We start from the raw sequence: 24042 nt of genomic DNA on the forward strand, positions 1-24042 counted from the left end.
AACAGCAATTGGCGTGTATTTATCACAGGATACAAATGGATTGGAATTCTAATAGTGTTTTACTTTTTCTAGTTATAATGAAGCAAGAGCACAGAGATGAGGTGGATTTGTCTGCTGTTCCATCTTTGGCCCTGCCTCACACAAGCAATGTCCAGGGCCTGCATTCTATCCGAACTCAATTGCCTTCACCAGAGCAAGGGCATCCCCATGACAATTTACTGTCTACATCACCCAGGAGCCTTGTGTGTCCAGTTCAACCACCATACCCAGCAATGGTGACCTCAGCAGTACCCCACCTGCCACACATGCAAGGTAGAAACCTTAGTCCAAGTGAAGAATGTCATGTTTTGCCTCCTGCTGTGGTTCAGTCTTTTCAGGTAACATCAGCACCTCCTGTGAGGCCTTCTTACCAGCCTATGCAGTCTAACGATGTATACAATGGACAGTCTGGTCTTCCTATGAACTCTGCCTCCAGCCAAGGTTTTGATACCATTTCATTTCAGCAAGACACAGCTGTACCTCATTTGATAAATCTCAGCTGCCAAGCTCTACCACCAATGCAGTTTCATGCTTCAAATCCAGGTTCTGTGTCAACATCAAGTACCACAGGGCACCCGCTAGCACACCCAGCTCATTCGGGACAGTCACCTGCTCACCTACCGTCGATGGGATACCACTGCCCAAGCGCTGGGCAGGGCTCCATCCCTTCTGCAATGAGTCGGTCCCTTGGGCCATCTTCTCCCCAGCTGCAGCAAGTCCCATACCATTCTACAAATCCAGCATCTGCCTCATCCCCATCCCCAACTGCTTCCCACTCTCTGGTCCATTCACCCCTGTCTGGACCTTCTTCACCCCAGCTTCAGCCTATGCCTTATCAATCTCCTAGCTCAGGACCTGCCTCCTCTCCCCCTCCAACCACTGTCAGTCACTCGGGACAGCACTCCCCTCAAGCACACAGTCCAGCACTGGGAGCCCTTAATGCAGCGTCATCCCTAGTGCACCATACTGTATGCGATTCATCTCCATTTTCACCAGATGGGGCAGCTATTAACATTAAACCAGAACCCGAAGATCGAGAACTGAATTTTCAAACAATAGGACTACAAGACATCACGCTAGATGATGGTAAGTAGATACAGTATTTTAATACTGGGATATAATCTACATTAAACTACGAAGTGGGTGTGGGAGGGTTATTTTGTTTAGAACACACTCCTCTTCACAGTATCATCAAAATGGGAGTCCTATTTTTGTCCAAAGCAATGACTGACTTAAAACTCATGATATTAGCTGTAAATCTGTAGTTATACAATTCAGGTACTTGAGTCTAATTTGCCCGTAGACTTTGTTTTTGTCATAAAATAGGGCCTGAAGATTATCTCTTACACATTGACACCTTATATACAAGGAATTAATTTGAAGCCTTTTCTCATTGTCTTGTTGGTATCTTTCAGGAAAAGTCATAATAATATATCTTAAGTTGCATAAATGTAGTTTGGAGTCTTCTTTCTTGGAGTCATCCCAGTTTTGAAGGGCAGACTAGTTTTTTTAAAATACATCATATGCATTTTGGCACTGTCTTAGTCTCCTTACAGACATTCTGTAGATAAACTGCCATCATTCAGCACCTCTGCTGACAGTAGCTGTTTGCTTTCTCTTTACCCCTCTGGCTACCTTTTTGAGAAATTCACTTGTTTAACATGAACAGAACAAGGACATTCTAGTGCTAAAGGCCAGGCTATAAAGTTCTCTAAATTAACACTGTCCAGGTATTTACAAAACTTGTCCAACCAAGTGAAAAGAAAGAGGTATCAGATCCTAAATGTCAGCTCATTTGAGGCAGAGATGCCAAGCAATTTAAAGAACATGTCATGTTAATAAGATTGGAAGAACAGAAGGCCTGGCCTTAAAAGGTGTGTGTTTGGTATTGATGAAGGGAATCTTTGTGGAATCTCTTTTCTACAATAGCCTTAACTGTTGTGGGTTTTTTTCTGTTTGCTTGGTTTTTTTAATCATCCTTAGTAATTATTTACTGCATCAGCAGCAGTGTAAACACTGAAGTGCAGGCCATCTGTTAAATATCCATGTCAGTCCCAGTTTCCTGCATAAATGGATCTTTGCTATTGTTACCTCCAGTCAGTAGTAAGACAATTTAGTAAGAAATGCCTTTTAAGTCACAGCATACTAGGAAGAAAATGAGAGAAACTGATAATATAGTTGGGCTTTCAGTTAAATGGCCACCCTAATTAAACAAAGCTCTCTTTAGAAACACTGTTTATCAGTCAACCCAACTTTTTTTAGAAAGGAAGGATGAGAGTGCTTTGATCAAGGACTTGCTGCGGGGAGAAGAGCAAGGCTTTATCAAACAATGCAACAAAAACCCCAGCATTTTCTACTTTGGTACTAGGGGAGTGAGAAAGAAATCTAATATTTCAAGAAGTGTCATGTTAGAACCTACATTTTTCTCATCATCTTCCCTCCACTCCCACAAAACAGACTTAGAAATAAATAAAGCACAACTACATACTGTAGTCAAACTTTTCACAATATAAGCAGAAGTGTTTAGCATTTATAAGCATCTTGGCAGTTCATTTATACTTGTTCAGAAATTAGAATGAATGCACAGTAAAAAGAAAGCCTTTTTTTCCCCTATATCACAAATATTAGTTGCTTTTAGAAACTATTTCCATTGATTAACACAATGAAAATACCAAGTTGTTTCTCTATTGACAAAGACACTGAATCACAGGAAAAGCTGCAAGAGCCACACTTAAAGCATGGCCGCTTGCTGATAGTTTAGAGAAGTATAATCAATATACATATGAGTCAAATAGCCACAGTCTTATTAATTTCTTTTTTAAAATAATGTTTGCTATAGAAGTTTAAAGAAGATCTGATAACTGGTAATTAAACTATACACTTCCTATATGGAAAATTGAACATGGTTTTAAATGCTAAACTAGCACTTGGCAGCAACAACACCTTTGCAAACACAGAGACCACCTTCATTTCCAATCTGCAAATACAAATCAGATGTCTAGCTTGAAACCTGCTGTTCCAAAAATCTTGAAGGGCATAGTGACAAGAAACAAGCTGCTCAAATCTCTCAACATGAGTAACTACTTCCTCTGCTTAATCAGCTTTAAATAAAAAAATCATGTTTCACTAGGAACGCTTTTTTTATAACGTATCTAACATATTGCTGTGGTTTAAAAAAATAACTTCAAAATTTTTTTTTGTGTATAATTGCATTTTAGTTTCTGTACAAATAGAGCTAATAGACACAAATAGCAAACCAGTTATTCTACATTAACATTCAATTAAGGAAAAAATCCAAGCATAATTGCATACATAAATTAATGTTGATACAGTATGTTCTCCCAGCTAATATATCAAACCTGAAAGCTATACTTAGTTGGAAAATAGGTTTTTAAGGGTTACCAATTAAGGCAAATAAACCTCTCAAAATAAAACACGAAGGCAAAGCCAACTGAAGATTTTATAAATCATGTCTGAATTACTGACCTTAAATATTTAAGTCAGTAGTCTCAGAAAAAGTAAACAAAAAACTCAAAAAGATGTCCACTACATAAATGTTTTCTTTTAAGTTACATTCACTATTTCAAAATTAGCATAATAGATATCTTCTTTGCCAAGAAAATAAAATATTTTAAGAAATTTTAACAAAACTTGAGTGTAGTATGGATGTGCTACCTCATGACAAAATTAGTTCTGGAATTACAAAGCTGTTTAGCCTGAGAAGAGTAGGATTTAAAATTATTTAAACAAAAACCAACAAAACCCCACAACACAGTAAAAAACCCCAAAGAACTCTGCCTATAGAAATGGTAGCCTGGATAGTAGTTATATAAATTCCTTTCAGCAAGACTCCTCAAAGTGAATCTTACTGCCTCTTCAGCCAACATTCAGGCTTCTTCAAAACACACAAAACCCCTCCAAATCTGCTACTTAGTACAGAATTACAAAGCTGCTTCATCCATCGGTGCTCAAGGCAAGAGCATCTGGATTAGTCTTGATCCAGCATCTGGAAGGTATAACACATGTGGATTCACCGTTTATAGCTTTTCTGCAAAGTCCAATATGCTTGCCAATGACCAGAATGCAATATCTTTTTTAATTTTGTTGTATTCCTTTGCCCTTTACCAGTTAGAGCAAGCTGGACTTTGTTCAGACTGACTGAAAAAGGATTACATAATTTAAAGGCAGAAACTCTACCTGGCTGTCTGCATAATGTACACTCTTTTTTATACCCCACCACCTCCCCAAGTTTGTGTGGCTCTTTGGCTTCTTGTTTTTGAACACGATCTGACTGATGTCTTTAGACTTTTTTAATCTCTACCTTGAATTTGCTTTTCAGTTTGGCTTCCCCTCTTCCCATCCTTTCTTCCAACAGGAAACACTTTCTAATTCACTTGATGAAGTAAGGGATCAAAATGCATGAAGACACGTAGATATGAAATTCAATGATACTACAAAAAACATTTGTAACATAACATAATTTCAAAGTAATCTGTACTGTACGCTACACTTAAAAGGTGTTATGAAAACTAGTATTTTTTTCTGTTTAGGTCTTTGTAATAGTCTATCTGCACAAGCTGGTAAACTTTTGGACTGAAACTACATAAAAGCAGCTTCTTGATCTTTATTTGCCCCCTCTGCTTTTCCTTTCCCCCAGGCTGCTAACGTATCCCTCTATAGATGGTGCAATATTTGGGGCTGCAAATAGGCAAGGCAGCTGAAATGACAAGAAACAGGCAGTTCGTCATTCCTGTCCTTTCCCATATCCATCATCCATCCTGTGTGCTGTTGTATGCTCAGCTAATAAAGGTCCCATTTCTTCCCCATTTGGAAAAAAAAAAAAAAAAAAAGCAGCTAGTCAGTCACACTCAGTCTAATTATATGATGAGGCCTTGTTAATTTTTTCCCCCATTGTTTTTAAAAAGTGTTCCTAGTGTGTTGGTTTACCTATCCCACTGTCAAGTTTTAGATTTAAATCTATTCTATACTGTTGATCTAAAACTTAATCTCTTGTGGTTTGCAGTTTAGGAGTGAGTTTACCTTGGATTTCATGGCTTTCTACAGTGATGATATTTCTAACATGTACAACTCTAACCATTTTTAAGGTATTATGTTAGGCTGTATTCAGCAAATCAGGATGACCTTCTACTAATCCTCTTACATTTTGTTACTCATTGCATCTCCATTACATAAAGCTGGAGATTAGAAAATCCAGTATGTGGATTTACTATAAATCATAACTAGAAATCCTCTAACTGTTTTGTGTACATAAAGCAGTAAGTCTGCTTTGTCAGACACATTCCATGTAGAATTCTAAGCCGTTTGCATTCATTCATTTTAATAGTTCTGTGATAACTCTCTAGTTGATAAATTCTCTTGCTGGGAAGATCAGAGATTATTCTGATCTTTGCTAGAAAATTTGTATATCTTTTACAGGTAGCTTTTTTTCTGCAGCGGCAGCTTAACTTCTGGAGAATCACAGTAGTAACTAATAAGTATTGGAGAATGACTGTACTTTTTAAATTTAAAAGCTGCGTTAACAGGTCATTCTTAATTAAGGCAGCATCCTGTCAAACAGAGCACAGAAGCTCTACAGAAACACAAAGAATACTGAATGCTAGAGTCTAGTTTAGTATGGAGGAGAGTGGCTCAAAAACCCAGTGCAACTGAAACTTGAGACATTCATCTCAAATTTCAGGGTTTTTTTTACTGTCTCCTAAGCACAGAAAAAAATGTTGCATCTTGCAGTATGCCTGAAATGGATTTATGTGACAAAAACTAGCCTACATTGTACATGGAACTCTCCCAATATTCCTGCTGATAAAAGGCATTCTAAAAATTGTACTAGTATAAATTGTTTAATAAGGTTGTGTTCAAACTCCTTTCTTAGTATTCTATATATAATATATATATTGGCAAGCAGTATGGAGGGAGCAATAAAAAAGCAGTTTACAGTTCTAATTCTTCTGTTAAGTTTATGGGTTTCTGCATTGAGATGTGGAGGTTGAGAAAGGTGATAAGGCAGAAACTGAAATGTGTTGGAAGAGAATGGGGATCTACTTTTAGAAATGGGTGTTATGAATGAAATAGAGAAGGATCCTGACTGAGTAGTAGATTAAAAGGCAACAGTTGGAACAGTAAGGAACAGTGAAGAGAATGTTACCCATCTGGGGCTGTCGGCAGTTAAAGGATGCTATGTATGACCATATCTTCTAGAGGGTTCATTCACTGTGTTCATAAAATCTGTGCCAGCAAGGCATCTCATGAGAAGACCAGTTATAGACTGATGATGAGTAAAGAACTTCAGAGAAATCCTCAGGCATCTATGACCAGCTAATGTATGAAACTTCCTATTTACCTCCAAGAGCTACAGAACACCTTGTAACTAATTCAAAGTAGCGCTAAATGAATTGCACCACCACATAAAGATTCCCATTTAAGAATTAGAAGAGGTGAGAAACCTACTCTGTGAGTGCAAGTGGCATGTTTACATCATGGTGCAGACACTTGGAATAGCAGCAGCACTGGGCAGAGTTGGGCACACCCACGTGACACTAGCAAACAGACGTGCAGACACTTTTGCACCACTTTCCGCTGCGCAGTGTGTGTCCTCTAGCTTAGAGGTCCATGCTTAATTCTTACTATGTTAGTCATCTCCCTCCTTGTGTGAGAGAATGGGGTAAACATGACTTAAATTAGTTGGTTTCACTGGGATACATAAATGCAGAGTGTGATATCATAACCATGACGTGAACAGGGATTATCTGTTATTGTGCCCCTGCAGGCACATCCTGCCTATACAGCTATAAACATAATACAGCCTTATTTCATCAGTTAATTTTTAAAAAGGTACTTCTTAGGAAAGTTGGCATAGAACCTGAAATTACTGCCAGTAAGCCTGTCTTATGGCTTGAAATGGTAACCTGCAAGGCAACCCCCCATGTCCTTGATAAGTCTGCCATTGCAAACATGGCCTGCCATGTGACCCTCTGATAACAGACCAACAGAATCAGCTGGCTTCTCCACAGCAGAAGACAACTGAGGGTTAATTACAGCCTGGCAGCTTTTTTTTTTTTTTTATTTTTTGGTTAGGGAAAGTTGACACTGTACTTGCTGGTCATGTGGCAAAACCAGGCTAAATATACTGCACTAACCAATGTACTGTAGCTACAGAGATTCTTCACATAAATGCAGCCAATGGAGTTCTATCTGGGGCTGACAAAAGAAAGCCTCTTTCTGAGGAAGCATGTGCTGCACTCTGTATTGTTCTTAGAGGTTTATTGATGCTCATTACCTCAGTAAATAAAGCAATTCACTCATCTGTCCTCTAAAACACTTGTATTCATATGTGGATGCAGCAATAGTACCAAATCTCAACAGTTGATACAGTCTGCCATATAGTTATATCAAACTTATTTTTGCAAAGCACAGTAAAAACCCTCACTCTGTGCTACTTTAGCAACACTGCAAACAATTATGCATTCTAGAATATTTTTTGGGATCTACTTTTCTAAAATCAGTACATCTTCAAGTTTAAGTCCCCTTGCCCATACAACCTACTTCAGTTCAGTAGTAGTGAAGGATACACAGGTGAAAATTAATCACATAGTGGTACAAAAATTAACTTGCTTGACTATTGTAGGAAGAGATCCTGAAAACCAAATGGCATAACTCCAGCAGCTTTTTGGTCTGCCTCTATCCATAATAGAACTCTAATTTTAAGGTGACTTACTGCTTTGGTCCAAATCTGGTGCAGGTAATTGAGAGTTTAAAGTTGGGTGGGTGTTTTAACCTTTCTTTACTTAAGAGAGGAGCCTAGACAAAGAGGTGGATCATAAAAGTATGAATTTTTGGTCAGTTAAATAGATCTACAGGATGTCCATTTTCTTGATTTCTATTTCAATTTAATAGTGTTAATTTTAGTGTTGCATTCTTTGGGTACAAAGCATGTTTTGGTATTGCTTAAGGAAGTAGAAACTTTTCTCAAATGTTTATGAAATCAAGGTAGAAAGCTATTTTTAATGTCTGTTTATTTGGCACCTTGAGTTCTATCTAACTTCAGTGTGCACTGAACAAAATCTTTATGCTATATTGCACACTTTAAAAGGCTGTTGCTTTATTTACCACATTTCACAAACAACAAATATTGTGTGCCTGAGGCAAGTGCATGCTTCATTCCAGAAGGTGCTGGCTGGAGACATGTTACACGTGCTACGCATGACATGTTTTGTCAGGGATTTATAAAAGCAAAAACTCAATACTGTCAACAGCTTTGTTAGAACATGTAAGAACCTCAGAATCCCTCTATGTATGAAATTAATCAGAAAAATTGCTCATAATCATAATTCTCTGCTAAAGTGACAGATACTCCTTACTGTATAAGCTATGCAGACTTTATGGTGTAGAGACTGTTGCTAATTAAGGCCACTGTTCTCTGGAGGCTTTTTGTCAGTGTCTTTGTTGTGTGCTCCTTTGAAAGCCTGAGCTTTAAAGAGGATTGCTGGTAAAAGTTTATTTCATCCCAAGGTAGTTTTCTGCCCATCTCCTTGGATTGATTGGATCTTTATTTATATGTCACTTTCTTGCTGATTCTACCATAGTTGGTGGGAAAAAATATTCTTTTCTTAGTCTATTATTTGACAAGAATTTATCCTTCATCTATTCCTTTCCTTCAAAATGGCAGTGGACATTTTCATTGAAACCAAGATAATGCTTTCTGCTTCCTGTTTAAATACATGTAACTTTATGCTTTAAACAATTAAACATAAGAAGTCATCCAAAGTAGTAATTTGAACTGCTTGAGTTTCAGGAGGGGGTAAGAATAGGCTCTTTCATTCTCCCAGGAGTCATCCCTGAGCAGGGCTTAGGTATCATGCTGGCAAAGCAAATGTGTGGCTCTATCCAGAAGGCACAAATTAGCCAGTTTCCAGTGTAATTTTGTTAATTGTATTAAAGCCAAATTTACTAAACTCACAGCTTTGTCTCCAGCAGGGGAAAAAAAACATCCAACCCCATATATTGTTGTAAGCTCTCTACAGTCACTAATCACAACTGAATAAACATGCACTTGTTGGTTAAAGTAATAAATACACTATTCTATGTTCATTTTTCCTCCAGGAAAACCAGTTCAGTGGAACACAGTTCTCCACTTCCTCCTTGGTTTCTTACACTGCCTTGGTCTGATAGAACCATCTATACCAGGATAATACTTAGCGTTCTGACATTTCAAACTGTGTGTGGCCTGACCGCATATCAGTACCTTGGGCAAAACGTGCAGGTAGTCTGACAAGGAAAGGGGAAGCTAACAGCCATTTATAGCAACAGCTTCCTTTGTTTAAAGGAGGGGAAAAATAAAAGTTTTACTTACTAGTACTCTTTCACCTACCTTGTTCAGTGGAGGTGCTATCAACAGGCATAAGCACGTTTAATTTGACTGCAGTAAGTAAAGCAGATGGAGAAAATTGGAGGAATGTTCTAAACTAACACAAGTACTAAAATTAAATTTATGTAGTATAAAATTCATGATACAACTGGGCAGACATCCAAAAATATTAACCATTACCTTTATGGCTCTGGCTGCTAACCGAAAAGTAACTAAATATACAAGATAAGTGATATTGTTTTTAATAGGCACTCTGATAATTTATAAATAGTTACTTATGTCAACATATGTAGTAGTTGTGAATGAAACTGGGTATTTAAAGTTAGTGCTATTAAAAGAAAACTGAAAGTCACTTCCTGGTTGAGTGAACTGTAACTTCTTGGTTTAGTCCAGTCAGTAGTTATGTCTGTCTTCTTCTCTGACACAGACAGTTTTATCTCTGACCTGGAATACCAGCCATCAGGTTCAACAGAGAAATGGACTCAACATTCAGCACTCATGTCCAACTCCTATGTGGAAAATCTAGAGGGTGAGTCTACTTACTGAAATGCTTCAATGTTTGAAATTGGAGCACAAAGGAAAGGGGAAAGTGTTTTAATAGTCTTAACATCTACAGGTGAAAAGTGCTATGTAATATTGAAGTACTGCTATAATTCAACACCTGTGTATTCTGAAATAATTGGAAATTCAGAAGTTGTGAACCAGGTGTACACTCATTCGGTAAAAACCTCCACTTAAAGTATGTATAGCTGCCACAGAACTTCCTGAGTGCTGTAGGATCAGTAGAACAACAGAAGAGGATATGAAAATCTTAAGCCAATTATGAGCAAGGTTGTAGAGTGGCCAGATCAGTTAACTATGAGAAATTGAGAATGTTCTTCCTTTTTTAAAAAGATGAAGTATTGTCAATTTAAATAGATAGAATCCAGTGGTGTACACTATTAAGCTAAGGATTAGGAATACAGATTCATAAATAGATTTCTAGTTGAATGTGCATTGTAATTGGGAAGGATCATCTGGATTTATTTTAAGATGCTTTCAGCTTCTATTTCACATACAATAATTACATACTATGACTTTTTAAAATAGTAACTATATTAGAAATTGACTCGTGGTATATTGATTGTGTTTATACTCATTCTTAAGTGTTTTTCACTTGATTACAAACATGCCTAAAATGCCCAAGAACTGTACTGTCTATTTTTTGTCAATATATATACACACACACATATATTTTAACACATAGAACACATTTTACTTTCCCCATAGATTTTTAAAGGGGATACCTGTAAGCATACAGTAGATTTGGGATTGTTAACAGTGAAGTAACCAAGCTCTGTGTATAGCCTTAATAAAACTCACACAATTAGTGTGTAGACTGATCTTAAATTTGCCCATGAAACTAAAATATATCACGATGTTTGTCTTTTACCATCTTTCAAAAAATTGACTTAGTTCTGATGCTTTCTTTACTTTACTAGTAAATTTTTGCTATGTAAGTAGCTACTATTCATAATGGTAAAACTAAGAAAAGAACTCTGTACACTAAATTGACATTTCTATATCTTGAAACAGCAAATTGATTAGTAAAATACAAGTTATGGCTTAGATTATTTCTGTGTTCCAGACTATATCCTGTGCAACTCAGAATCTTGTAGGTACAGAATAATTGTTGAAGATCAAAGTTCTTGAAAAATGAAAACTCAATAATAACATAACCTCCAGATATCAGTATCATCAACTAAAGAGTGACACACAGATTGGCAAACCCCAGACTTAGAATTACGAAACACACGCCAGCAGATCCCTTTTAAAAGGGCACACAAACAGAAAACCAGACCCAGAGAGAAATACTCACACACAAATGCTAGCATCTGAGAAATAAAATTTTTAAAAATGCCATGTTTCTCAATTGTAAGTAATGGGTATTTTAGGTCTTGGGTGTAAGAAATATAGTCAGTGTGGTATCAATGTGAGAGAAATGTTTACATAGGGAAGTTAGTAGAATGGTTCTGTACCTTGAAGAATGCTTATGTCAACTCAGACAAGGTAACTGTACTAGTAGTACAGAATGCTTACAGATCCTTCAGGCTTGAAATAGGAAGAGCATAGCTTCTAAATTATACCGCTGAAGAGGAGCGCGACCATAACTCTAGTGTGCTGCAGGAGATCAGACAATATGTAAAGGCAGGAAATACACTAATGGAATACTTGAGTCATCCTTTATAGAATGGGTACGTGTGATGACTGCTTCATGGAGCACTCAGTCATGAGAAGAACCCACAAGGGCAAACATCTCTTTATTTGGTCCAAAAGAGCGTACAGGAACTGCTTAAAAAAATAAAAAAAAGTAAAAAAAAAAAAATCTATCTTCGTATGTAGCAGTTTCAGCACTACAGGCTATGACAAACTTTCAAAAGGGGAACTGTAGGAAAACAGTAAAACTTAAGAAAAAATAGGTGGTCAAGGATAAAATAGTTGCAAGCGGTCTGCAAACTATTTATGAAGCTTCAGATTAAGTATACAACTACACTGCAGTAAGAGAGACCACAGGCTGCTTCCAAATGCAGAAAATGAGAAAACCCTGAAAATTATTAGGTTAAATGTGAAACCTGGCCAACAGATGACAAATCAGGAATTCAGTTAAAATTAGATAAATGAACTTAGAAATTAATGCTCATAGCTAAGGAACTAGAGCTTTTCATGCCAAAGTTCTTTGAAAAAGGGAGATGTTGCAGGACCTGTCTCAAGTAAAAAGGTTTCAGAACAAACATAAGCAGACAGTGGCAATCACCTCAACTAGGTGACATGCCGGACAACAGCTCTAAAAGAGTAAGCATCAGCTGAACTATGTGGTGTAAATCTGCTTAAATCTGATTTGGAGCCAGGGCACTGGAAGTTAATAAATGTGACACTGATGCTGCTCAGCTATTCAGAGTAGTGAAAACCAAAAACTGTTTATAAACCTCTATAGGAAGACCTTGTGATTAAAGAAAATGAGTGGAAATTAGGGTATTGGAAGGAAAAAGAACCCTTCTCTAATTGCAATTGAACTATCCTCATTTAAAGTAATCTTGAATTTAAAATGGATAATTCCATGAAAACTTGCTCCGTAGTGTTAAAAGTAGTCTTAAAGGGTGGATAAATCCTATGAGTATTTAGGAAACCAGCAGAGAATGAAGAAATGCTACCATATAGTTCTGTTACGTGCCCACACCTTGTCCCTGATGTCACAAAAGCATCAGATGCATAAGTGTTTTTCTGTGGGGTGTTTTGGTTAAGGACAACTAGTATGACCAGCAAGTTGGAACAGAACTTACATTGAATCAGCTAGGACTCTCCAGGCAGAAAAACAAATTAGGAGACTATGCTAAGTGTAATAAAATTAATGGGTGGCATGGAAGAGGTAATGGACAATACTTCTTGGGAGAGATGATAGTAAGTGTCCACCAAGTAATCATGCAGCAAGTTCAACACACATAAAAAGCATTGTAAGAGCTATACATAGTTAAGCTTTGGAACTTACCGTTTCAGACTGTTGCAGATGACAATTCTGCACAGACCTTACAGACCCCAGGGAGAAAAAACCACATGAGACCATTCAGCACAAAAGATACTGCCTCTGGCTTGGGAATTTCCTAGGACAAAGACATTTTGGAGGCTGATGGAACATCCTGGGGAAGCATGTTGGTGTTTTCCCTAGGTCTGCTGTTTCCCATTACATACCTATGTAATCTGAACTGGTTGGCTTTTAGTTCTCCATAGAAGTTTTCAGGCAGTATTTTCAACCTACAGAAACCTAAAATGCTTGGTAACTGCCTATTAGAGAGATTCACTTGCCCTGTAGAAAGTATAGATGCTGATTATAGATTACCAGCTTCCTGCAAGGGAAAAAAAAGTCACTTGCACTATTCCCAGAAAGGCCTTTAGGTTCAGGAACTGCTTATGCTTACTTTGTGGTCTAGTACAAAATATTTGACTCTTGGCATTCACAGAGATAGGGGGAATTAAGCACAGAGCAATTTTGAAGTATGCTAGTATTTGTTTATCATTTGATTTAAAAAGATAATGCCTTTAATTCTGATGTTAGAATTTTAAATGCCTATCCTGGAGATAATGCTATAACTAAATGTGGTTTTATTCTAATATAAAATACTGAGTAAGATGGTACAGGTGCACAAGCTGGCTGACAAATTATGAATTGGTCTGACAGGTTAATTTAAGGTGACATTGTAGATTTGATTAAACAAACCAGTGAGAAACATAGATCTTACAAACATACCAAAGCACCAGTTCCTCTTTTAAGAACTTGTTACTCCAAATTTTTATTTTACTTTATCCAAAACACTCAGCAACTTACTATTAAAAGCACCAGCTTTCATGATATTGTCACGCCTCATAACACAAGAGCTTTGTTCTGTTCAAACCAGCTAACATGGGTAACTTTTTGTAGGTGAGAATTTCTCTTTAGGGGTTGGTCAGTGCTGCTGACAGGACCCATCCCTGTTGGAACAGCTGATGATGAGGTTACTTCCCCTAGGTCTACATGTCATCTGCTGCACAAATGGCTGAGCTGTTCAACCTAATTTTAGTTTTAAGATAAACTCTGGCTTGCAAATTGCAACAGTTTTAAGACCTCTTCATGCACAGTCTGACTGTCGATGCAGCAAACAGCTGGAGCGGTAACTTCATCAGCTGTCCCAGTGCAAGTCTTCAGTGACCAAGCAGCAAAGCCTCAGCCTGAAAGATAAGGGCAGGGAGTGGGGGGAAGAGGCATCCATGGAGCTGTGGCCCGGTTTTGTCAGCCTCGGTGGCTCGGGTATCTTTCATGTGTGCAGTCAGTAGGGACTTCAAAAAGCAAACAGAACACTATGTGAAATCAAAACAGTGAGAACGACCCACTAAAACAGAATATGTGGTTGCTCTTGTTGTTGTACAAGCTTGACAGCAGATCCAAAAGTCGGAGCTAGTCTGACTATCTTCTACTCTGTGCCTCTGGTACTGATGTTAGTATGCTTGAAATCTTCAGCAGCCTCCAGCTGACTTCCAGTGCTTTTTCAGGGCAATGTGTTCATGCTTTTTCGATGCAGCACAGAGGGGGAAGAACAAAACCAAAAAAACCCACTTTGGAATACAATACTACACTATTACCAGTATTGACAGGTCCAAATCTAATCTGTCTGTAGAAGATTTTCTCACCAGTGTTCTGTTCTGCACATTCTATTCTAAACTATTAGTATAAATTTACCAGCCAGCTTACACTATGTATAAATACTAGGGAAGAAAAAGGTGAAGCTATTGCAACTAAAGTAACAGCTGAAATTCTGAAATCTGGGATAACTGCCAAAGATGTCAATTAAATAGACATAGGAAAGTTGTTAAAATAATTCCCATTTCACAGCCTGATTGGGGGGGGAAGCTGTATTGCCTTTTCATCCATGCCATATCTGACAAACAAGATTTCAAAAAGTTATCACTTCTGTAGTAGAGGAATCTGCCACATTTCTATAGTGTGGTGTGTGCCACCCCTCCCTTCTGATCTCATCCAGTCATTATTTCCACATTAGCAACCTACATTGCTAGCACATAAAACATGTGATAACACTTTTGTTGTTACCCACTCACTTGACACTGATCATCCCAAACAATTTCAGGTGATCAGTAGGTAATAAATAATACTAGCTAGACCTTTGTAATTATTTAGTACATAACATATTTCTGGTTCCTTCTCTTGACAGTAGAGGCCCAGGGTATGGGATCAGTGATCAGAACCCCCAGCACCAAACATACCGACTTAGGGGTGGGAAGAAAGTAGGAGATTGACAGTTACAAGTCCTACTCATCTAACTGTTCACTTCTATCTTAAATCTCATAAGATGGGGTCTCTTCAGAGAGGCAACAGAAGTGTAAACTGCACAACACAAATGAACCTGGCAGACAGACCATGGAGAGCCTCAACATACTTGAGATTTCTGTTACTGAATTCCAAACAAGCTCTGTAGCCTTCCCCTAGAAACTTGTGCTGAAAAAAAAAATGTTTTTTAAAAATAAGTGTGTGTATTAAAAAAGCCATGCATCTTGGTTTCCCAGTATCTACCTGATAACTGAATTCTTTTAAGGTTAAGCAAAAGGGTATATGAAATCTTTCTGGCTATGTTTCTAGGACAGTGTAGCTCATGTATCCCACAGTCAAAAACAGGAAAGGTGGAATAAAGTGTTCTTCTGGAAGTATAGAAAAGGGAGTTTTCTTTTGTCTGTAAAGCATCATCAGTAGAGCCTGAGCTCTGTCCTTTCTCAGGACTGTTGAAATGGACTTCCTCTCCCAATTTGACACCTAAGAACTTGGATTTTGCTAGACAACATTACAGAAAACCTGTGTTTATGCTCATGAATGAAGTTTTAATCACAGACCACTAAATGTTCTGTGATTGATCCTGTGTGGAAGAAAGTAATGTGTCCTGCATTCAAAGACTAACCTTTGGATTTCTGTTTTAGTCTTTAAACTAATACAATTTTCTTTATCACAAGTTAAGATTAAAAGGAAAATGCTGTACGATTTCACCTTCAGTCTTGTACATTTATATGCAGGATTTTAACTCTTCTTACTGACTACATGATTTACATTTTAAACTAATTTATACCACTCGCCTGTCAGAAAGATGTTAATTATGTGCTGGTAAACAAAGGATGTCCTTCATATGCAGGCATCTCATTATTTGCTGCCAAGTTGTACATCTCTTCAGTCAGCTGTTCCACAAAGGCCTTCCAGGCTGTCTACCTTTGATAAATATTCAGTGTGGCTTCTTAACAATGCTTTTTTCAGGCTTTAAAAGACCAGCCTTCTCTTGAAAAGCTGCTTTCCTGGTTTAAAGGCCCACTCCTCCACCTGCTAGCCTGTGTGCTGGCTGGGTACTCCCCACTGTCCCTTCCACTGCCTCTTGGGTACAACCTGTCTGGCAGCAGCCCAGGGCCCTGCTGGGCCTGACCATGTCACCCCAACACTGCCCCGCCTAGCTGCCTCAAACCTGGCAGCCAGGCTACTGCCCTGCAAGAGGTTAGCACGCTTTCATCTCAGCTGCTGCCTTCTGCAGGCTCTGCTTGCTTTGAAGCATTTTTACCGTCATCTGTACATAATCTAAACCAATGTATAGTCTTCTGGAGTCAGCAGGCTTTCCCCATCCACTTGTTGCCTACAGACTTCCAGACAGCTGAAATGGGCACACTTGGAAGGTATAAAATAGGAAGATGTGTTAGTCAAGAGGCTATGGTCAGTGGAAGAGTGAAAACACACCTTTGCCAGACGCAGCAGAAAAAGTATTCTGGCCTTTTATTTAGGCCTGCCCAGTGCTCTGACAAAACACTGATTTAGATACTACTTTTAAAAAAGAAAAAAAAAGAAAGCACACTTGATTGGGTTTAAAAATTAGCAATCCTAACAAAATTACTGTATCAAGTAAAATTTCTGTTGGGAAGAAGACAAGGTACTGAATTTCACTTAAAAATGGTAGATGTTTCTAATGTAAATCCATATAAACCAGATAAATCTGTATTGGCCACATGCTAAAAATGTTGCCAAAAACATTCTCCAGCAGCAAAATGAAAGGTTATGACAGTCATAGCACTGAGCTACACAACAGCTTCTTGTAAACAAGTTGATTAGTTAAAAAAACCCAAACCAACATAAAATCACCTGCAACTTAAATTTAATACTCTACATAATGAATTATGCAGAACTTTGGCAAATAAAACACCGCATGACCAGCTATTGTATTCACAGTGTAATGTGATTTTGGAAAATTTACTGCTACATGCTGTTCAGTTAAACACCTCTGCCTGTGGGAACTACAAAACATTGCAACAATATAGACCAGTTTGTTCTGATGTTGGCGGTACTGTTAGACATCGTCTATCAAAACTTAAAGGAAGTAACCATCTAATAATTTCAAAATATAAAGGGTATTTAGCTGTTGCTTTTTATGGTATCGCTCATCAGTTTTAGTAGTACTGAACAGCTGCAGTATTTTATTTGCACAAAGCAACTGTTCCATAGCACACAGCAGATAATAGCTGTTAGGGGTCCTGTAGTTAGAGCAAGCTGATGGAGCATAGTTCTGAGAAGTGAACATTTTGGTTAAAAAAAAAAAAAAAGTCTTGAATTTTAACATCTGTTTACTTAGGCATTGTGTTGGCATAATAAAAATACTTGGAAAAGTATCCTACCTGCAGTCACAATTTTCAGTGTCATAGTGCCAGTTAAGTTCCTTGAATTAAAAATATTTTTTTGAAGCCAAATAAATTGCAAGTTCTTGTAACGCTGGAGGGATCTGGTTATTATGTAGCTCATCTGAACTGTTTTAACCTTTGGGCTGCAATAATGTGTATTTTTAACAAGCTGTCCTTGTATTCATGCAAGAGAATACCATTGCCATTGATTGACTTTCAGATAAGAGGCACCTCATCCATGGTTACATACGGGTATAAAACATACAGGGATTTTAAAGCTTTCCTAAGTAAACTAAAAGAATATAGACAACACTTGTTTTCAGACTTGGATTGTATATACATTATACATACTTCAGAGCATTCACACTATTACAACATTTTCTTTCAGACCCATTCATGCTATTGCTGCAGCAAAAGACAGTGCTCAGACTGTTGAACACTCTATAAACAGAAAGAGTAATTTACACTACCTGTAGGTTGGTTTTGTTATGCTTCTACCAGACAGGAATGGTTAGTAGGAAGCTAAATCCTGCTAGGGAGAATTAAGGAAGCATTAAGGAGGTGGTGAAGTATATCAGTTTTGTTGTGTGAAGTTACCCAGTGGAGAATAAAAGAGCAAAAGCCTAGGTTCCAAATCTGTTAAGATTTTCAATAGAAGCAGCTTGCCAGCAAAACAAGAAGTTCTTGTTTTTACTAGTAATGGTCCTTACTTGACAAAAGGATCCCATTAAATATCTGTTTATAGAGGTCCAAACAAACTCCTGTCAGAGGCTTTTCTTTTATTACTATAATTGACCATATTCAAAGTCTTGTTGAAGAAGCAATGCTGTACATCTACTGATATTCTGTCATGGAAAACAATATGATTGGCTGCCTCTTCACACCATTAAATAGTAGTTTATATTTTTGATATTATATCATCTAATATTTATCATAAATGTGTTGTTACTGTTTAATGTGATTTTTTTCATCTCCACTTAGACTATCACTCAATTTTCTTAAACTTACCATTGCCCATCTTGTAAAATGGACATTTATATCACTGCATTTACTCTTATCCATTAAAATAATTACTTTTATAATCTTCCAAACTCAAGTGTCCGGCAATCAGTTATCCAGGCTTTAGAGTAACATGTTAAAATTGTCTTTGTTGATAACTTAAGTGCTACTTTGTCATACTCACAGGGGTGTCCATCACTTGAAAATAGCAACAGTTGACTAATTGTTGCTGAATTTGACACTCACACAGACACACAAACCAACATGACATGCATATTAGACAACCTTAATTCTTCCCTATAGAAAAGCTGACTGATAACTAAGGAAGATTTTGTAACTGAAGTTTCAGTAATGCAAATACTCAGAAAACTGGCCGATTAAATAGGTATATAGTATTAAAAGAATATTCTATTAACCCAAATCCTAGTTCTGAGGAAGTTCTGTAAGTAGCTTGAAAGCGCCAAGAGTTATTAGAGTTATTTGTTGTGCCTGTGACACTCTTGAACAGAAAGAGTTCTGTGGGGAGATCTGTACTGAACTGACCTGTGCTGTGCCTTTCCTGCTTGCCATGAATATGTATGTGCTTATTTTCTTTTCTTCAAGTGTTCTAGGGACTCTTCAACATGGATTGTAGTAAGTACAAAGTGTAACACTAAGAAAAACTAAGACACTTTATTTTTTCCCCCCTTGCTCACCTGTTACTGAAGTTAGGTTCTTCCTTCATCCTCTATTACTTAAACTGCATCAAGGCTTAGGACTGAAATATTTCTTTTTAAAAGGGCTACACTGATGCGTTCTGCCTTTCCAAAAGCATAATAACAGTCACTTTTAAATTTTTTTTTATTGTAGTGAATGAGATCATAGGAAGAGATATGTCACAGATCTCAGTGTCACATGGAACAGCAGTGGCCAGCCAGTCTGCACGTACATGTCCTGGATCTCTGGAGACAAGAATATCTGATGGAATCCAGTAACGGATAAACTTACAACTAAACATCCATGAAAACTTAACCGTTTTTCTGAATATTTCTTCGTCCTCTTCCTCTTTAGACTTACTGTGCTTCCAACTCTGTGGCCTTTATGAACTGGAACAGTGGATCCTTGCAAAGCCCTTTTTAGTGGGTTACATTTTTGATGTAGAGACAGAGCGTTTTAATTATAGTTCCTCAGATGCTGTAAAGAGACTTAAAACAGACACACAGAATCTACACCAGATATTTTAACTGTTTCAAAGTTACAAACAAGCTTTGCTTTTTGCATTTAAATAGCATACTTTTTTATTTTAAGTGCTTCAGATGTGTGGAGATGTTAGTTTGCTCTTATAATATTCACAGTACTGAATGTGGAAAAAGATTTTAATACACATCTTCAGTGTGCTGCTTTCCCTTAGAGGTAGTATAGTTTGTAACTGATGATTTGTAACACCTTTTGGTCATTTTGGAAAGCCTTTAAAGCTTCTATTGTTTAATTTTTTTTAATATGATCTTCCAGTGGCAAATCATACCTGTCATCTGAAGCCAATGCCACGGAAGCCATTGTGTATGCAAATACTGTAGTGTTTTCTTTCTTAGATTCATAGGAAGCAAAGCCAAATGTAGATCTGCACTTGTTTATAAACTGAAAATGTTACTTGATAGGCTGCAAAAAGACCATTCCATCATGAAAGTGTTGGGATAGAAATGACATTCCAAAATTTAACTTTTATAACTTTGTGGATAATCTTCCTGTTCTTTATTAGCACAGGCTCCTTCTTGAAATAGCTTTTTCTTAGAAAGTTACATTTGTAATCAAATTTGAGCAGTAGGATTTTAGATTAATGAACAGCAACATCAAAGCCATGTTAGATACAGGAGAAGTTTTAATGTTTGCTGAGGATCTAAGTGTTCCTGTTACCCCTGCAGAATATGGTTTTGAAATCATCAATTCAGTGGCATTCAAGTTTTCCATGCAATAACTCATTTGATCACATCTGTATCTTTTACATGCTGCATGCCTGACCAGGCCACTTGGAAGTCCTAAGGAGATGACAGTTACAGTTCCTTAACTTTAAACTGCTTATAAATGTCAGTTTGCTAAAAAGTCATTTACTGTGAACTAGTGGTTAGGTAGGATACTTTGCCCATGTTTAACTATAAACGTGTGAAGCATAAGCTACCAAAGAAATACACAAGATGTGCTCAAAGGATGCATTCCCCTTACCCATGTAATCTGGTACATTTGAAACAATCTGTTTACACATAGCTATTAATAATCTCAGGCCTCTATGATTAGAGCCCTAGGAGAGGATCTGAAACTGCCTGCTTAAACCATAACGTTTCCCTCCCCCAGAAGATAGTGTCGTTTACAGAGCTTTCTGATATGGAACATACAGGGTACAACAACCACAGTGAAGTAAGATCAGAAATACACTGAACCTCAAAACATTTAAGATGGTAGTTTTAGGTCCTCATTTGAGTGAGCCACGATGCTCTAATGAAAATTAAGAGCGAATACACTCCAAAATTTTGAAATGCAGAAAGGGTATTTGCATTGAATCTAGTTCAGACAACTGGGGACATGTTAGTGGTTTAACACCTGTGGAGCACATTGCCTCTTTCTGTAGAACGTTACTACAGACTCTTAAAATGACAGTAAAATGGTCTTAAAGTGGATACCATTACTGAACTATAAAACCTGTAAGAGTAAACACAGATCCCACCGATGTTGCATTTTGGCAGGCAGTCATGGGGAAAACTTTCTATTGAGCCTTTTCCAGGCAAAACTTTGCACCTAAGTTTAAGTCAGCACCCAAGCAATACCATGAAAGTAGCTATAATCACACCTTTGTAATAGCTGAATCATGAACTTTTAAAAAACAGGTGAAATTATAACTCTCCATCCTGTACTTCCTTTTAAAGACTGCAGCCTAAGGCTGCTACCTTGATGTTTCCTAGTTATTTCAAAGACCTTAATGCAAGGCCACTATGTTCGTGCTGGGAATCTTAAGCATCCTTTTGTGAATGTATTGTTCAATGGTGCAAGGTTTAAATTTGCAGAAAAAAATTTGACAGGGCTGTAATCTGAAAAGTGTGATATTGTAATTGTCCCTCAGCAATGGTGCTTTACTCTGTCCTCTACTCATTTACCTTAAAGATCCTAGAAAAGGATTCACATGCTCAGAAATACATCTAATGTTTTAACACCTTAAAAAAAAAACACACCCAAAAACCACACAACACTGTAAACTATGTAATTGTCTTCAGACTGTGCTGGTGGCAAGGCATGTTCCAGTTTTCATTCATGTATTGGGTCTTTTGCATTAACCATTGTTTGTAGGAGAATTCGAACTTAAAAGCTTTTCATACTGTATGGGATTAATGCTCCTTTATCCTACTGGTACAGGCTTTCCTTGCAAGTTCTCCAATTAGCTGGAATTCACACTGTACCTAAAATATAGGAGCCCAAACAATCCGGAGTTGCTATGCACTAAATTTTCTGATGCCTTTAAATACCTTGATGCCTGTAGACATAGAGACGCTTTCCTATTTAAAGATTAAATAAAAAAAATACAGCTTTGGATACTAAAGCAGTTTTGTATTTGCCTTGTAAAAGCTTCAATACAAGGGTCTTAATTTTATTTTAGCTTGTGTGATAATGTAGGTAAAGACTGTTAATCTTGTATAATTTTAGTGATATAAAAAGCACACAATTTCTATTGGACTATGCAAATTTCATTAAACAACAGAACTTGGCAACTGTTGATATTTTATTGGCATCCACTTCCTTGCCCTTAAGTCCTTTCTTCTCCCCGAGTACTCTTCCAAAACTTTTTAATAATTTAGATTATCCTGAAGGAAAGCCTTAATGATGAGGTAACTTTTCTATAAGGAAGGTCAAAGATAAACATCAAAAACAAAATTAAGGAGTTGAATATTAATCTGGTGGGGGAGGGGTGTAATTTACAAAATTACCATAAACTAGCAATCTGAATTTCTGTAGTAAAACTTTCATGTTATCAGGGGAACTGCCGTCCTTTTTAAACCAAAGAATGAAAATAACATGAAGTTTTGTTCTGATACAAACAAAGCTTTGAAACTCTATTTTTGATACTCATAATGGATGTCATTCCTTGAGGTTCAGAAATTGTTCAAATTGAAGTTTTATATTTAAAAATGTGGGACAATAAAGATTAAGTTCTAGATGTTTACAGAGCCTTGTATTGTAATTTCATGTACATTTTGTATTTTAAACATTTTTGTAAGTTATGATTGCAGTGCTACTTGCAGAAATAAAGGGAAAAAAACCTTGCATTTAGGCTCTTAAATCATAGTGTTCAAATAAATAAAAATAATGCAAATGCATTGTCATTTATTTAAAATGCAGACCGGGAAGAAACTCCTGCTTTCTGATGCAGTGGTCAACAGCTGTGCTCAGCTGCCACACATGAAGTGAGGGACAGTTACTGTTCCCCCGGGAGAGGGGCGGCTTTGGAGCGATAGGGTAAGAGTTTGGGGCTCAACTTCGAGCCAGCACCAGTGAGCCTGTACACACGTAATGGGTGATCAGCAACGCTGACAGAGCATCGGTTTGCACAAGAACCAGTGATTTCCTATTCATAATTATAATTTCAATTAGACAATCACAAAATTATTTTGAGGAATTATTCCAGAAATTGTTATTCAGGGAACACATCATAAATGGTAATTTCCATTCCTGATAGGATATTATCTTAGGCAAGATGCAGTTAAAACTCTTTCAGAAATAGATGTAAAATTCCTACAAAGTCTAAATTCTTTGCCAAATCTTGGCTGATCAAGCAGTATGGAGGGAAACGCCTTTGGGAATGGTACAGTAGATTCAGCCCTTAAAATCTGTATCTCAGTGATATCAGTGCTACTGAAAAGATTCTTTTATCTCCCTTGCAGTTTTGTTACAGGGTCTTTTACTTAATAGGCCCAAGGATTCCGCAGATAAGGTACAAGTGTTCCAAACTCAACGTTGAAGCAAAAGCTCTGGCCTTTGCTCAGCAACACGCACCTGCTGAGAGCAGAGGAGCAGCGCTCACGCAGTGATCTCCTCGCACTGCCCGGGGAGAACAGGGCAGTTCGGGATTAGCCTCTTAGCTAGAGTGCATGTCCTGCCCCATCACCTGCACCAGTTTTTTATCTGTCAGTAAAGCAGAAAGGGGTGGCTACAGTGCCAGTAGCTGAATGCAAAGTAACTGTATCTGAGGTTTACTAAAAATAGCTCAAGCAGTTTGGAAGCTGTTCCACATGTTTTCTAGTATGATTATCCAGTATATAATTAGCAAATACCAGCACTAGTAATAATCCATGGATTGACTGCGTATACTTCACTGTCAATTCAAGTCTTTCAGATGCAAATAGGCTGAGGGCTGCCTCCCCGGGACTGCGGGGCCA

The 24042-nt window shown here is 37.5% G+C and overlaps 1 protein-coding gene across 1 annotated transcript in view; it reads left to right on the plus strand.

Moving 5' to 3' along the window:
• Window positions 1–22932, plus strand: part of NFATC3 (nuclear factor of activated T cells 3) — a 60138-nt gene extending 37206 nt beyond the window's left edge. The window contains exons 9-11 of the mRNA XM_026856962.1: window positions 73–1125; window positions 9849–9950; window positions 19493–22932. Coding sequence (XP_026712763.1) covers window positions 73–1125; window positions 9849–9950; window positions 19493–19617 — 1280 coding nt within the window. The 3' untranslated portion in view covers window positions 19618–22932. The remainder of the gene's footprint in view (window positions 1–72; window positions 1126–9848; window positions 9951–19492) is intronic.
• The last annotated feature ends 1110 nt before the right edge of the window (window positions 22933–24042 follow it).

The sequence above is a fragment of the Athene cunicularia genome, assembly GCF_003259725.1.
Source record: "Athene cunicularia isolate RWA chromosome 11 unlocalized genomic scaffold, athCun1 chr11_part1, whole genome shotgun sequence".
Classification (NCBI taxonomy): domain Eukaryota; kingdom Metazoa; phylum Chordata; class Aves; order Strigiformes; family Strigidae; genus Athene; species Athene cunicularia.